The sequence below is a fragment of the Lipotes vexillifer genome, unplaced genomic scaffold (genome assembly GCF_000442215.2).
Source record: "Lipotes vexillifer unplaced genomic scaffold, Lipotes_vexillifer_v1.1 scaffold252, whole genome shotgun sequence".
In the NCBI taxonomy this organism is placed as follows: domain Eukaryota; kingdom Metazoa; phylum Chordata; class Mammalia; order Artiodactyla; family Lipotidae; genus Lipotes; species Lipotes vexillifer.
In genome coordinates, this window is record NW_006773367.1 from 2282176 (window position 1) to 2297691 (window position 15516).

The 15516-nt window shown below is 43.2% G+C and overlaps 1 protein-coding gene across 3 annotated transcripts in view; it reads right to left on the bottom strand.

Annotated features, from left to right (window-relative positions):
- Positions 1–15516, bottom strand: part of PTCH1 (patched 1) — a 66816-nt gene that overhangs the window by 22492 nt on the left and 28808 nt on the right. For all 3 annotated transcript variants that reach the window (XM_007448287.1, XM_007448289.1, XM_007448288.1), the window contains exons 3-14: positions 15037–15226; positions 13329–13398; positions 13136–13227; positions 11607–11805; positions 11187–11308; positions 10218–10365; positions 9253–9384; positions 8676–8831; positions 7840–7938; positions 7189–7314; positions 1481–1599; positions 452–854 (exon numbers count right to left, since the gene is read on the bottom strand). In XM_007448287.1, the coding sequence (XP_007448349.1) occupies positions 452–854; positions 1481–1599; positions 7189–7314; positions 7840–7938; positions 8676–8831; positions 9253–9384; positions 10218–10365; positions 11187–11308; positions 11607–11805; positions 13136–13227; positions 13329–13398; positions 15037–15226 (1856 nt within the window). The remainder of the gene's footprint in view (positions 1–451; positions 855–1480; positions 1600–7188; positions 7315–7839; positions 7939–8675; positions 8832–9252; positions 9385–10217; positions 10366–11186; positions 11309–11606; positions 11806–13135; positions 13228–13328; positions 13399–15036; positions 15227–15516) is intronic.

Sequence of the window (15516 nt, forward strand, 5' to 3'; positions counted from 1 at the left end):
GTACACAGGCCTCTCACTGTTGTGGCCTCTCCCGTTGCGGAGCACAGGCTCCGGACGCGCAGGCCCAGCGGCCATGGCTCACGGGCCCAGCCGCTCCGCGTCATGTGGGATCTTCCCGGACCGGGGCACGAACCCGTGTCCCCTGCGTTGGCCGGCGGACTCTCAACCACTGCGCCACCAGGGAAGCCCGGTAATCGCATTTTTTAAACAAGCTCATTTAGAATAAAATCTTTAAAATGCAAGGAGTTGATGTAAATTGAAAGAAACATTTGCCACATAGAGATGCACTCCCGTAGAAGATGAGCTCATTAAAATGGCCTCAAGCTCTAAATGGACTGACTCGTTAGGAGGCCTGAAATACATCACATCTGAGGAAGCAATTGATGAATTCCAAAGGTGCCTGCTCCGTTATTTTTTGCAGACAGTAGGAGTCTTCTGTTTTGGTAATTACCTTGGCTTTTGGTTTCAAGAGGAAAGGGGCATAGTGCTTCTCGGCAAAAGATGAGAGTGTCCACCTGCTGCAGGGGGGCTCAAGGCAGTGGAGGCTAGAGTCAGAGAACTGGGAGAGCAGGTCCCTCGTGGAGCTGGTGCTCTCGGGGCTCTGGCAGCTGAGCGTGTCCTGGGCCACGGTGACGGGCTGCACGGAGATCTCGGAGCGCGGCTCGGCAGTGGTGTAGTACACGTGCGTGTGTGGGTCGTACTCTGTGCGGAGCTGCACCGTGGATTGCATGGTGATCTGGGTTTCGTGGGCGAAGCTGTGGCTGCTGTAGGGGGGCGGGGGGCTGTAGCGGGTGCTATTGTGAGTCTCTGTGTAGGCCTGGGGTTCAACCTGAATCACTCTGCTGACACAGGGGCTGAAAGAGGGGAAAATATGTTGGAATGGTATACCGAAACAGGGAAATGGTGCTTTCATTTCTGCCAATGACTGACATTATTCGCTTTATACAGCTCTGATTTAGGAGCAAAACATAGCACCGAACTCCACAAACACCATCCGGTTTATCTATCCGGACACAGACATGAGTCAATCAAAGGAGGCCAAATGGATGGTTGATCCTGAATTTGGCTGACAAAAATCAAGTTACATGCTGATGAACCTCTTAATGCATAATTCCTTAAAAAAAAAAACCCAAAACCAAACCACCCAAAGGGTGATATGTTTTCCAGATGGTGGTTTTCAACCTTTGTTCTGCCCTAAGCCATAGAGATACAACACATTCCCAACAATCAGCAATACTGGTGTGTGGTAAACAATGATCATGTGTATCACAACCTCGGGGCTGTAAGGATGTTCAGTCGAGGGAGGGGAGAACCCCAGTGACTCCCATGTCCCCCAGAGGAAGCATCCTCTGTCCATTATCTCCCCTGCGTTCAGCACACTGTTAACTATGCTTCCTTCTAAGTTCACAGACTGAAAATTTCTCTAAACATTACCACTCTGTTCCCAACAAATAAAGGCCACAGGGGACAGAAAATGTACCTTGTAAAACAGCAGAAAATATCCAATCTCCTGTCCTCACGTCGATACAAATCCATGCTGAGAATTGCAGGAAAAATCAGCAGAACCATAGCAAAATTGAATACCACTACTACAGCCGCCTGGGAGAAAAAAAAGTGTAGAGGTCACTAATACATTTCCTCCCAGTCAGAGGACTGCTTTGAAAATAAAGATGCTTTAAACAAAATCTTTCTTTCACTTTCCTAACTGAGGTGTTTAAGCCTGAAATAGATGCTGGAGTTTCTCATCACTTTGCTTCTCGTCCTTCATTAAGAGACCATTTGACTAGAATAGAGGCCCCCCCCCATCATTCCTTTCCATCTCTAATAATTCCATGAGCCCATAGGGTACAAACACAGGAACTAAACTAAACCAAACTGACAAAAGCAGAACAGAGAATATGCTTGAAATGTTTTACTTTAAGATAAAAAGAAACATTTTCCTCTTAGAACATTTCTAAGAGTTCACGTAGCCCTGATTTTACGCTTAGAAAATTTATATATAAAGTGGATCCAGTATATCCAAATGTCACCTTTAAAACACAAAATAAAAATTCAAACACGTCCCCCGAGGTTTTTAATAGGCACATTCCAAATAGCCTCTGGAGTAGCCTGTGGGGTGTGCGAGCGCAGTAACATAAAAGGTCAAGGAGAGTTAAGCAGAAATTCCTGTGTGTGATTCTAGTATGCAGAATAAATAAGTACGGATTCAAAAGTCACTCCATAACCTAGAATAAACACAGGGCTAGATTCTGTAGCGCTTTGGCAAATCTCCTGCTGACCTAGTAAAAATTACACAATTGGGCTGTTAATAGGGGAAAGTCAACAGAGGACAGTTGAAAGGGCTCTCCCGTACAGAAAGGCATGGAAAGCAGCAGCATGATGAAAAATGCAACTGGAATGCTAAGTAACCAAGAAATCATCAGAAAGTTTTTTTGAAAAATAAAAATTCTTACACAAGGTTTTTCAAAGAACTGCTTAGTTCTAAAACCTTCTCAAACTGGGTAAACGTTTCAGGGTGAGGAAAGAAAACCCGATTACAACTGGTACCGAACAATACCAGAGGAGAACCTTGCAAAGGTCTCTGGATAGTAATTTGTGAATTTATGCTCGAGGTGAAATAGCAAAGCCCAAATTCTGGAGAGATGCTTTTTTCGATAATTAATTCCCTGTCAAATCTACAAAACCAAAAAATAACCAAGAGTCTCCTAAAAATGACCCAACCCCTCTCTTCTTCATCTGCCTTGAAAATTCCTCATCAATTCAAAATATATGAAATGTTAACTGGCCACTCTAATGTATATAACGTACTTTAAAGACCTCCCTAACATGTTATAAGCAAATCACTATTTCGACTAGAGGATTTATCTAAGAGGCAAATAGAAAAAAGAAAAGTCAGGGCAGCGTATTGGGTACAGAAGACACAAAGATAAATAAGACAAAATCTTGCTCTCAAGGAAAGACACAGCCAGAACTATAAACAAATTACAAGCTAGGCTGACAAATGTAGTAACAGAAGAATGCCAGGGTTCCAGAGCGGCTCAGAGGAGGGGAGCATGCAGGTGGGGGAACACGGGGGTGGGGAGAGTGGCCAGAAAAGGTTTCTTGGGAGATGGAGAAGACAAAAAAGGATTTGGGGAGGACCAGGGAGGAAGGATGCACGGAGGAAATACGATAGGCCGTGTCTGAGTTTAAAAGCTATGCAGTACTGCTGGGTTTAAAATTCTGTTGAGGGAAGAGAAAGGAGGAGGAGTGATGGGAGGTCAGGTAGTTAAGTTACACACGATCCGTTCGATTCTTACAGCAACCAGGAGGCAGACGTTAGTCCTGCTGTCGACCCTTTACCTAATAAAGACCCGTGGTGCAGAGGAAGGTCACCTGCTTGAGGCTCCCAGTAAATCGGATTCAAACACAGGCTTGAGGGCTTTCCCTGGTGGCACAGTGGTTGAGAGTCCGCCTGCCGATGCAGGGGACACGGGTTCGTGCTCCGGTCCGGGAAGATCCCACATGCCGTGGAGCGGCTGGGCCCGTGAGCCATGGTCACTGAGCCTGCGCGTCCGGAGCCTGTGCTCCGCAGCGGGAGAGTCCACAACAGTGAGGGTCCCGCGTACCGCAAAAAGAAAAAAAAAAAAAAGGAAAAAAACAAAACACAAAAACACAGGCTTGATGCCTAAGCCCCCAGCCCAGCTGGGACCTGGGAGCTCTCGTTAGATCTGATCACCTCCTGAAGGGACAGACACGGGGGCAGGGTTAGGATTCCTGACCAATCAGAACATAGGGGAGAATGCGTCTGATCCTCAAGGGTTTTCCAGGAAGACTTAATCTTGGGGGGTGGAATCCTGTCAGCTTTTCTTTTTATTACAGTCATGCTTAGAATTCAGGAATGTAATTGCAGACAAGAAACTCTGGGCATCTCATTTTGAACAGAAGTTCCTGGGGATGAGGACAGAGACTGTGAAAAGTTAAGCCATGCAGGTGTATACAGGTGGCCCAGATGTTGCGGCCAAAACAACACTGATGCTTTCTGCCATGGCTGGGGAATGTACCTGATACCAGCCTCATCTATCAGAGAAATCTGATGGGCATCTTGCTTGGTCTCTTTGTGGTGGAAATGGAGAAATGAAAGAAGAAACCCAAGGTAGCTTCCCATCTAAACTTACTGTCCAACAGCTTATTACATAGGACATGTAGGACATTTACTGATGAGAAAGTTGTAGAACTTCAACATCCTCTAAAGTGCACTGAAATAATAAAAACAAACGGCAAGGATTTCTCAGTAAGAGAGAAGTGTCATTGCTAGAGCAAAGAGCACTTTAAGAAATTTCAAGTAAATATGAAAAGATGACGGGGATGATCCTGCACCGTCAATCAATTCTAATTGCTGTGCTCTAAGGAAACGTCCCATTCCCCTGCAAAGCAACTATGGGTGGCCCCACTGAGACACTTGCAGAGCAGAGAGGAACTGGCCCTGCCTAGAGGGGCCCTCGTCTAAACCCTCTTACCATTTGGAACAATAAGGCATTCTGTTCTGGGACTTTTCATTGAAGAACAAATACCATTCAGTTACCGGCAAAGCCCCAGTGTAGGGCATTCGTTCTCAAAGAATTATAAACAGTTCCACTGCTTTCTGGTATAGAGGTGGCATTTGGACAGATGGATAAAGATTGACAAGGAGGTTTCTTTGGGAAAGAAATTCTATTTATTTTGGCAAGGTTACAAAATTGGAAAGGCTCCACAAGGAAAAATTCTAAACGTGGGTTTATTACTGGACAGACCATTTTGGGTATGTCCTTCTGATGCTTAATCTATAGTATCCTGAGAATACAAATACAAACGAATACCCAAAGTTACAACTTAACACAGTTACTAACGTAAAGAGAAACTATATAATGGTCAATTTCAAACGTCAAGACATTTTAAGGGGAACCAAGTGTAAAGTTTCTGATGGCTACTGCAAAAGTCATGGCATGCTCTTTTTTCTTAAATTTTCTATTCTTTTTTTTACTTTTTGTTTTTGTTTACTGACAGAGAATGAACCAGTATCACAGGAAGCCATTCTCTAGCAAATGAGAACTTCTAGAAGCTGTAGATGCAATTTCTAAAGTGATACTCCAGTGCCTTGGAATAGAAATGCAAAACCAACAGTATTCATTTCATCTCAGTAAGGCGCTTACCTTGGGAGAACTTAGCGTACTGGATTTTCTAAAAGGCGTAAGGAAAACTCATGTAGCTTTTCAGACCACCACACCATAGGATATCATTAAAGGACAGTATGCCTTGATGAATCATCAGTTTGTACTGAGAGAGGAGAGGAGAAAATGAGAGAGAGGGACAAGAAGAAAAGAAGGAGCGTGAGGTAAAGCAGATAAAGAACAGTGAGGGAAAAGGCAGGCAGTGAAGGACAGAGGCAGGAGGGAGGGTCCCACTGTTAAAAGACTCTAGAACAGTTTCTCAGTACCAGAATCTGCTGTATACGAGACGAGAGCAGGCTATCAAAGGGTGCTGCACACGTGCATGCCTGTGCAAAAGGCATCCTAAAACTTCAGTTGTACCAATAAATTAGTGGGCATCTTTTATTTACCTTCCGTATTACTGAGCCGTTAGATATATTTTCATTTTCTTTGAACTCTGGTCCCACTTTCAGATATAATGTATTCATTTATTCACTCACTACTTCTATTTCTATTTTCTATATGTTTATAATAAAATGAAAATAAGCTTTTTTTAGTATTTTTCTTTTTGGGGGGCCTGGTGGTCATAGTGATGGGTACAAAACCTTACACCAAAGAGTAAACAAGTCTAGTGTCCCAAATGCAGTAAGATCACTGGTTGCTTAGGCCTTTATCGGTAATTAGTGAAATAAGATTCATATCTGAAGGCTAGAAAAGAGCTGAGTGTGCTGACAAAAATATAAACAGAAACCTAATCTATGATTTGTCAATCTCTCTTCCTGGTCACAATCCTTAGAACCTTTTGGTGATTAAAAGGAGTAAAGCAGTATGAATAAGCTGGATGGATGTAACAACAGTTTAAAAAGTGACATCAAAAATAGTTTCCTTTCAAAACCTAGCCATCTCATGAATTACTATCACATTGTAAGAGAGAAGGAAAAGGGAAAGCCACTGCTCCTTTAATCTTTCTTGGAAAACAGTTGGAGCTTTAAAATTTAATTCACAAAACCTCAATAATATCCTTGAGAAATCAAAACCCTAAACCACTTCAGGCTTAGGAAGACCACGCCACAAACTGGGCAAGTAGCCTCCTTTATCTGCTGCGTTGACCAATTTCAGGATTTCCCATGAGTTTCAAGCAGCTGCAGAGCAATGCCAGTACTTTACACCAAGCATAGAACTGACCATAGCTGCATCCCCAGTCGCGGGAACTCTCCATTCTTACAGTTCATGTTAGCTGGCTCTCTGGAAAAATATCTCAGAGGCCTCTAGATGTGAAAGGGCCTGGTTTGGAAGGAAAGAACAGAACAATGATGGACCAAACTGCTCTGCACAAGAAAGGGAGAGGAATTCTGTGTTTTCTTGGGCAGCTTGAGAGTCCGGTAGGGAACCAAAAGGAAAGAGAAGAGGGGCCAGGAAGAACAAGGAAGGAGAGATGGCAAGTAAGGGCTGGCCAAGGAACCCCCGCAGGCAGAGGCTGGCCAATCCCTCCTCACACAGTGAGGAATCTAACGCTCAATTTTAAGGTATGGCCTGGCCTGGGCTACACTGCAAGCTCATCCTTGTATCAGTGAAGTCTGCTCTGTGCAGCGGCTTTGTGTTGGGGCTGCTTTAGGGAAATCGATATGGTAGCCAGCAGGGGAAGGGGGTGAGCACAGAAACTGAGAGTGGAGTTTAGAAGCAGGGACGAATAAGAGCTGACTGCACCAGGGCCCAATCCAAAGGACTCCTGATTATCTGGAGTACGGGCTTATAGGCATCCCACATGGAGTGGCCCTGGGTCATGAGGATACCCAGGCCTCAGGCTTCTGAGCTATAGGGCTTTAAAGGAAAGAAAGAACCCTAGAACTTCCTTTCAGAGGAAGTGTCAAGGTTACTGCTTAAAGAAGCATCCACCCAGAAGAAAGAGTCCCAAAAGCTGGCATGCTGCTTTACTTCATGGTGGTAGCACTGGAGAAAAGTAGACCTGGAAGGCTTGCTGCTCACAGATCCCCCCCAGATCTAGTTACTGGAAACTCACCTGAAGGGAGAACGCCCGCAGTGCGGGAATCGGGATCAACGCAGCCATAAAGAAGGCCGTGACGTTGCTGATGGATGTGAGGGCCACGCTGGCTCCCGTGCGCTTGAGACACTCCCCGGTCCTGTCCTAAGGATGAGAAACCACAGTGCTGAGAGCTGCACGGGGTGGAGTCCCCTCAGACCACAGACTGTGTGAACAATTCAAATACGTGGCAAAATAAGACAACTGGTAGTTTACAATGCTGACGTGAGGGGATAAGAAAGGGATATCTCTGCCTTTCCCTCTAACACCAACACTGAAATTCAAGTTTTCAGTGCTATCTACACAGGCATGTGTTGTGCATGGTTATTACTACCCAAAGCACAAAGCTGCAAGATAATGATTTAAGTAAATTTTTAATATGGTTAAAAAGGGGCAAGGAGAAATGAGAACAAAGTAACCAAAAAACCCAAAGACACAAATGTGCACATTGGAACAAGTGTCCTGAGATGCTTTTAACTTACTTTACTTATTTAGAGTCAGTCATGTGTCATCTGACTTGGGACTGAAATATTTACTGGGCCAGATTGAGAAAAGTGAAAGGACAAACACTCAGGAACACAGAGGGGCTTCTGCTGTCCTCAAAGGTTTCTTCTTTTGTTTTTCTATTACCTCAAAAGGGATTCTTTTATTCTGTCCTGTTTCACTAAATGCATGCGCCAGAAGGAAAACATCATCCACACCAACGCCAAGAGCAAGAAATGGCAAAACCTGTAGTGAAAACACGGCACAGTGACATGAGACACATGAGGTCCAATTCTGAGAATTCTACAAAGCTATTTAAAACATTGCCACCAGCACCCCAAGGAGCTTACCCAAAGGATGGCTTACATGAACTCATGTGAAGAATCTAGTTTTATCTGATAGTTAGACCCCAAAGTCTAGCGGTTGTGGCTCACAGTACACCTTGTCCATTACTGTTTCTAAGCTCCACGTACGATAATTATTTTCAGTTAATAAATGAGAAGGAATTATACTCCAATAAAGATGTTAAAAAAAGAAAAGTGAGAAGGAATCTAACTCATTTAAAGCAGTGGTTCTCAGAGCGTGATGCCTAGACCAGCAGTGTTGGGAGCTGGCTAGAAATACAAATTCTCCACCCTCACCCCAGATGGACTGCATTAGAAACTCTGGGGATGGGGCCCAGCAATCAGTTTTCACAAGCCCGCCAGGTGATGCTAATGCACACTCAAGGTTAAGAACCACTACTCGAATAAATGATCTAAATTCCACTGACAAATGAAGCATCTCTAACTAATCAACAAGCCCATTCAGACCTGCCACTGTCAAGTGGTCCATTTAGAGACGGCACCCCCCTGAGAAATGGGGCATCTTAGTGGAAAAGGCTGGAAGACCCTTTAGGTGACATGGACACACTGGAGGCCAACTGGGCAAGCCCAGAGAGGGGTGTTTGTCAATGAACAGCAGACGGATGGCTCCTTTAGTACCTGAGTTGTTGCAGCATTAAAGGAAATCCCGATCAATGAGCACAGGCCCAATCCTGCAGCCACTGACAGTGCAACCAACAGGACACCAGCCAGCCCCACGGCACCCTGGGACTTGGAGCAGTCCCAGCGCAGCATGGTTAAACAGGCATAGGCAAGCTACAAGCAGAACAGTTGGGCAGGGTGGTGGGGAGGTGAAGGAATGAAGGGGAATTGGAGGAGGGGGGAGAGGAGGAAGGGGGAGACACAAAACAAAAGCCAAACATTAGAATGTGTAAAGATTCTAATGTTTTCCCCCACCCATCACCCCAAATCAAAAGGTAGAACTTATTAAATCCAACAACAACAAAAATTTACATTACAGACATCATACGAAATGATACGAGTCAAAGATGGGCAAACCGCAAATGGTAATAAATGCTTTACGCGACCACTTTTTAAACCGTTACGAAGCCGAGCTCTCTCTGTCTTGGATGCAAGTGTGTGTTAAGAGCAGTTAAAAAGCAGGGGCAGTCATGGAAAGGTAAAAACTAAAAAACAAAACAAAAACGCCCCCTGGGAGAACTGAATTGATCGTTACCATCAGTAAATAGCCACTGGCCACTCGGATGACGCTGACATCAGAGAAGGACTTGAGGATGTCGTCCAGGGTCGTCGTGGTAAAGGAAAGCACCTTCTGAGTGGAGTTCTGAGTGACGCTTTGATGAACTACCTGCGGTCACAACGCAAGGATAAATTCCCAGATGGGATTAAAGCTACGATGAGCTTCAAGAGCACAGACCTCTCAGGTGACATGTCCCCTTTACCCAACCCCCACTTTTTTCTGATGCCTTGAAAAGAGCTCTACATGATTGGGGTTTGAACTTGGACTAACATTGAAGGACCTGAGCCTGGGACAATGAAGGCTATTGCTAATCAGATGAGAATGTGGTGCTGTGGTGAGCTGGTGAGCCTGTGTAATTGAAGTTTTCTCCGACAGCCTTATTTATGCTATGTCTAAGATTGCTATCCTCCTCTTCATAACTCTACAACTGATTTGCGGGCCCATCAGTTCCCCCCTAATCCAAAACAACTCATTCTTAGGGGCACTCCTCCCCCTCTTCATTCGCTGGCCACTTTTAAAAGGTCACATGCAGCTCAGTAGAGGTCACTGCTTGGGAAACAAAGGCCAGCTCCTGTCACATGACCTAACCAAGGGGACTGCAGCTGTGAACAGATTCTATGCCTTGCTAATGTTTTCCAGACACCTTTTCTTGCTATCCAAGTGTTTTTCTAAACACTGTTATGCCTTAGCTCTGGGGTTCACAATTGGTTACTCAAAAGTGTTTCAGGGCATCACAATTAGAATTAGCATCACCCAGATAGTGAGATTTTCAATATAAAGAGAAGGAAAAAGTTTTCATCCCCCCAAGTTCCCAGAATTACAATCAGTTTTGAAAATAAATTCTAATGAAAACAATGCTTTTTAAAACGTTAAAATGAAGTATTTAGTAACTAAGGGGTTTGTACTCAGGTTCAAAGGGCGTCAGAATGCCACCCATTTACCTCCACATACGTCCTCTGCCAAGCCTCCAGGATGGCTGCTGCCTTGTCCTCGTTCCAGTTGATGTGCGAGACATACTCATAACCCTTGAAGTGTTCGTACATTTGCTTGGGAGTCATTAACTGAAACATGGTCTGCAAGGCGTGGGCACTGTGATGGGGTGGAAAAGGCACAACATCAGCTTCCCCAGGAAGCAGCTCTCACTGTGCAAAATCCCCACCGAGCACCCCCGACTCACTCGCAGCCATTCTGTCCTACATGAGCACATGTTTCCATTAAAATGGGACCTGGATGGTTATTTTATTTAATAGATTGATGTACCATATTAAAGGTGTAACCTTACAAACCTTTTACAGATACACCCCCAAATTAAATTAATAGGCAATTTCCTTTCTCAGTTTCTAGTCAACGAAACAGGAAGGGTAGTGGAGTAGATAGCCTGATCAGATATGCTGGGCTCAGCGCTGCACGCTTGCTTGTGCAGAAATCCCAGACGACGGCTCTCCCGAGGGAGAAATCTCAGACAGAGTGCCTGACACTTGACGGAGCGGAGTCCACAAGTGCACAGAGGATAATTCTTATTTAGCCGTCAGTCGTTGGTCTTTCTCTTTAACAGCCTGTGATGGAGTTCAGCTCATATCATTTAACTCCACAGGGTATGACCAATTCCTATTGCCTACTTTACAGTTGCCCCCATTTTCTTTCTACATAATGGGTAGATCTTCTAAAATCCTACAATCACTAACTACAGTCTCGATGAAAATGATAACTCTTGAAAAGCTCCCCATAAGGTGCTTTTTTGAGCTGGTCTAGTCCACTAATATTTCCTAATATTCTATTACACCAGACAGCTAGCTAGGATAACAGTTAAGTATGAATACAAATACACTTGCAGACGTCAGAAGGGAAGTGGTTTCCGAGGAAAGGACAAAAAATAGATGGCTTGGATTTTCCTCCGTGTGTTGGATTACCTGACAAGCTTTCCAGTGCTGTTCTTGACTGTGCCACCCACAATCAGTTCCTCCTGCCAGTGCATATACTTTCTGGATAATCCATGACACCCACCATTCAAAACAAGGGCCATATCAAGAGGCTAAAAATAAAAAGACAGCCTCATAATTACAGGAATTAGTAGGCAGGTCACATGCCTTGTTAAAATCCAGTGCATTAAGGGCTTGTTTGTTTCAGTGAGAACATTAATAACAAGGCTAATGAGAGGCGTATGGCAAATCTTACAGCAAAATTTAGCTCTTTAAACAAACTTAGTTCCATAGACCAAAAAAGTCATTGAGAATGAAATCTTAAAAATAAAGATAATAGAACTAAAAATGGGGGTAATAGCAAGTTTTTCTCCCTTCCCCTCCTGAGGAGCAATCAATGGCTGTGCTTACTTTGGTTGCATTTTTGTTGGGGGCTGTGGCAGGGCAGTCTGGATCAGCTGGATTGAGGCAGGGCCGGTCCATGTAACCATGACCAACTTCAGCCTTATTCAGCATTTCCTCCCAGCTGTCCACTTGATAGTTTATTTTCTTTAACTCTTCTAGGAATTCCAAAGGGTCAAAGTTTGTCCACTGCAAAGGAGGCTTACCTCTGTGAAAGAAATTAGGAGGCAAGACAATGAAAAAGAGGCTTCCAAGCCCTTAGTAAAATAACAAGACTGAATCTATTGCATCTGGATTGTATGATGCTTTTTGGGGAAACAACTGTAATTCTGGGACCTTGGCACAAAAACCAAATGCTCCTTTCCAGTATACCTATATGCAAACCTAAGTCAGGAAAATAATTCATGAATGAACATGGCAAACAGAGAGCTTATAAATTAACAAAGGTACCAAAGAATCTTAACTTGCTGATATAGTATATTTAATACCTAAAACCAAAATTAGCCAAATGGGTGCTTCTAAGCATAAGACTGAGACCCAAAATTAAGGGGTGGGGGCGCAGAGGAAATCACAATGTCAAATTAGCACTTGCCAGCCTAATAAATGCTTTGTAAATGTCATCAATCAAAATATTTGATCTCCATTACCTTTAATAATCCCATACTTATGAGCTCTCTCTGACAGCCTGGCAGTCAACCCCACAAGCCCCCTGCTGCCTCTGCCATCACCGCCATCAAGGCCACTTCCCCCCACACTCACTTTTGAATTTGTGCTGCTGACAGACCAGAAAGGCTTTTGGCTGCCTGTTATGTGGTTCAAACCACACTGTAGCTGCTTAACCAGGCTGAAGTCATTATTCAGAATCTCCCAACCAGAAAACACAAAACCCCTTATTTCCCACCTAAAACTGTACACTGAAGGTCAGGGTATGGCCACTGCAAATTGCTTTTGCAGATATGTGCAAGCTAGGAGAGAAACAATAACCCAAGCACTAACTCTTGCATAATTAACTGAAAATGTCTACACTGATTAACAATTATTCCTTAAATGATGCCGTGTACATAATATTCAACTGCTAAACTGTGAAGCATCCCCTACCATGACCTTCAAAGATAGTGGATTTCCCTCTTAAATGCCATTAATGTGATCCAAAGAAAGGTTAGCATTTCACTTAACAGGAAGATCTTGAACTTCGACATGTACCCACTAATAAATTCTCTCCTTAAAAAATAAGCTAAACCTACGTTAAGTGCTCGGTGTACAAAACTGCAAATATTTTAAAGAGTTAAAAATCACACATACTCTGAAATAATTTGCATTTTATTTGCATATAAATGGGCTGGTAAAAGTGAATGAAATTTAATGATGCCTACAGAACTTTTTGTGAAAAGAGGAGAAACATTCTGCCGAAGTGCCCTCTCCCCCAACTATTCACTCAAAACATGCACATGGAATTTCAATGTTTTCATTTCTTGTCCAAAACTGAAACAGAATAAACAATGATAAGGTAACATCAGAAAACAAGATCACACACTTACAGTAGGTATGCTGTCCCAGACTGTAACTTCGCCCCTTCCCAGAAGCAGTCCAAAGGTGTAATAATTAAACAAGGGTAAAGATATTCTATTATCTGTCAAAGTTGAAAAGAATAGGCCACGCATTAGGCTAATGTATACCACTGGGCTATTTGAGAATTTTTGAGAAATTTTTGCAAACAAAAAGAAAATATACCTGATCCATGTAACCTGTTTCTGTGATAAGTTCTCCAGATTTATAACACAAATGTTCCAATTTCCATTGCCTATTAAAATAAAAAGCAGAGACAAAAGTTTCCTATAGCAATAAAGGAAATGTGTGCAAAATCAGAACTACAGAACATACAGAGAACTGCAATTTTGATCACTTTTCAGTATCTGTCAAAATGAGCAGAGCTTTGCCAAATGGATTCAACAAGCTTGTTTTAATGAATAGATAATACTCAACTGTAATTAACATGTGGGGTGTTTATGTAAATGAATGCTACCCAAAGTACTTGAAAAGTCTTGTTTTCTTAAGTGTTCTCCCAATAATCTTGTTTACACCATTAATCTGCTTTTCCACATACATTTTCCACATACATAAACAACTTCAGGGCAGATAATTCAGAGTTGAATTATCACAAATTCAAAACAGGTGGGGACTAAATTAGTAAGGTTTATAATGTATTAACATATACTGAGGTGGGAAAATATTACTTTTTTTTAGCTGTTGAATTATGTCCTTATTAACAGAGAGTGTTCAAAATGAACTTTCCTGCTCTTAACCACAAATGCTATAAAGAACATTACCAGGTAGATTGGTTTCCCACTTTACATTCTTCTATTCTTGTCCTACAGAAATTATATCAAATATACTGATCAACAATCACCTATACTATCCATCATCTATTATTATAGCATTTTGTTATCCCTAGAAGAGTGCTATATAAGCCCAGGCCTTCCCAAGTGTATTAGGGAAATGAGTCTAATTTGAAAAAAGAGAAAATTAGGAAAAGGTGGGGATGGGAACTCCAGGAAAAGAAAAAATATAAAACTCCTTCTAGACTGCTCTGTTTCATTGGTCTCCTTTTTCTTTTATTAGTCGCCCAAAAGAACGTTCTGGACTTCGCCCTCTTCCTTGTGGAACCTTCCCATCCATCCCTCAGTGCCCCGCTGAAATGCCACCTTTTTGCTAAGCTTTCTTTGATCAGTGCTGTTGAAAGTGACCCCTTTCTCTTGAACCCCAGAGCAATGCTGGTCGGCTCTCCTTCTTGACACTGGAGCACCTGTAGGAGGGGACTGCCTGTGTTTGGCTTTGTACATGCTTCTCTGTATTGTCTTTCCTCTCCCTAACTTAGGCTGTGGTGGTTTCATTCCAGAACTCTTCCTATGCTTTTACTACATCCACAGCATTGCTAAATTAGCTACAAAGCTAAAGGGTAGTATTTGGTAAAGGTGTGTGAATCCACCTTACTCCGCCTACCTGTCCCCAGGAATTCACCACAGTGGCTCAACCCCCTAGTTTTTGGTGACACATACCAACCGCTAACATCTGTACTGAATAAAGTAATGAGAAGTAACTTCTTTTTCTTTTTTATTCTTTGTGAGGTGACTAAAGGCAATTCAAAATGTAACTGTTCCAAAATCAGGTTAAGCAGTGAAACATCTTCAGAACAGTGGACAGCCATCCAAATGGCTGCTTGAAGGACCATACTCATTTGGGTATAGTGCCAAGATACTCACTGAAAATACATTATAAAGTAATGTAGTTCATATGTTACTAAACTTTAGAGCCAAATCAAGATTTTAAAAATCATTTCACGAGAAAACTGTTTGAACTAACACTTCTGCTGTATTTCCAGGGCAACTTTATTTGCTAAAACAAAGGGATCTAAACCGGCAGCCTCTCCCCACCACCTTACCTGTTATACATATATACATGGACCCGGCTGGCCTGGAGCGCCGAGTCCAGGTGCTGTCGGAGTGCCTCCGTGGTCAGGACATTAGCACCGTCTTCCTTGGGGGTCTGAATCATGAGTTGAGGATTAAACATAGCCTCTTCTCCAATCTTCTGGCGAGTGTAATTTAATTCACGACTTACTCGCCCACCAACTGGTAAACACGTACAGGTTTCAATTAGAACAGCAAAATCCCCACAAATTCACATTCTGTTACCTCACTAATAGGAGCAGGGTACACGATAAATGAACTCTGGTCACAGAAATGTATGGCTGGGGCTTCCCTGGTGGCGCAGTGGTTAAGAATCCGCCTGCCAATGCAGGGGACACGGGTTCAAGCCCTGGTCTGGGAAGATCCCACATGCTGCAGAGCAACTAAGCCCGTGCACCACAACTACTGAGCCTGCGCTCTAGAGCCCGCAAGCCACAACTACTGAAGCCCAC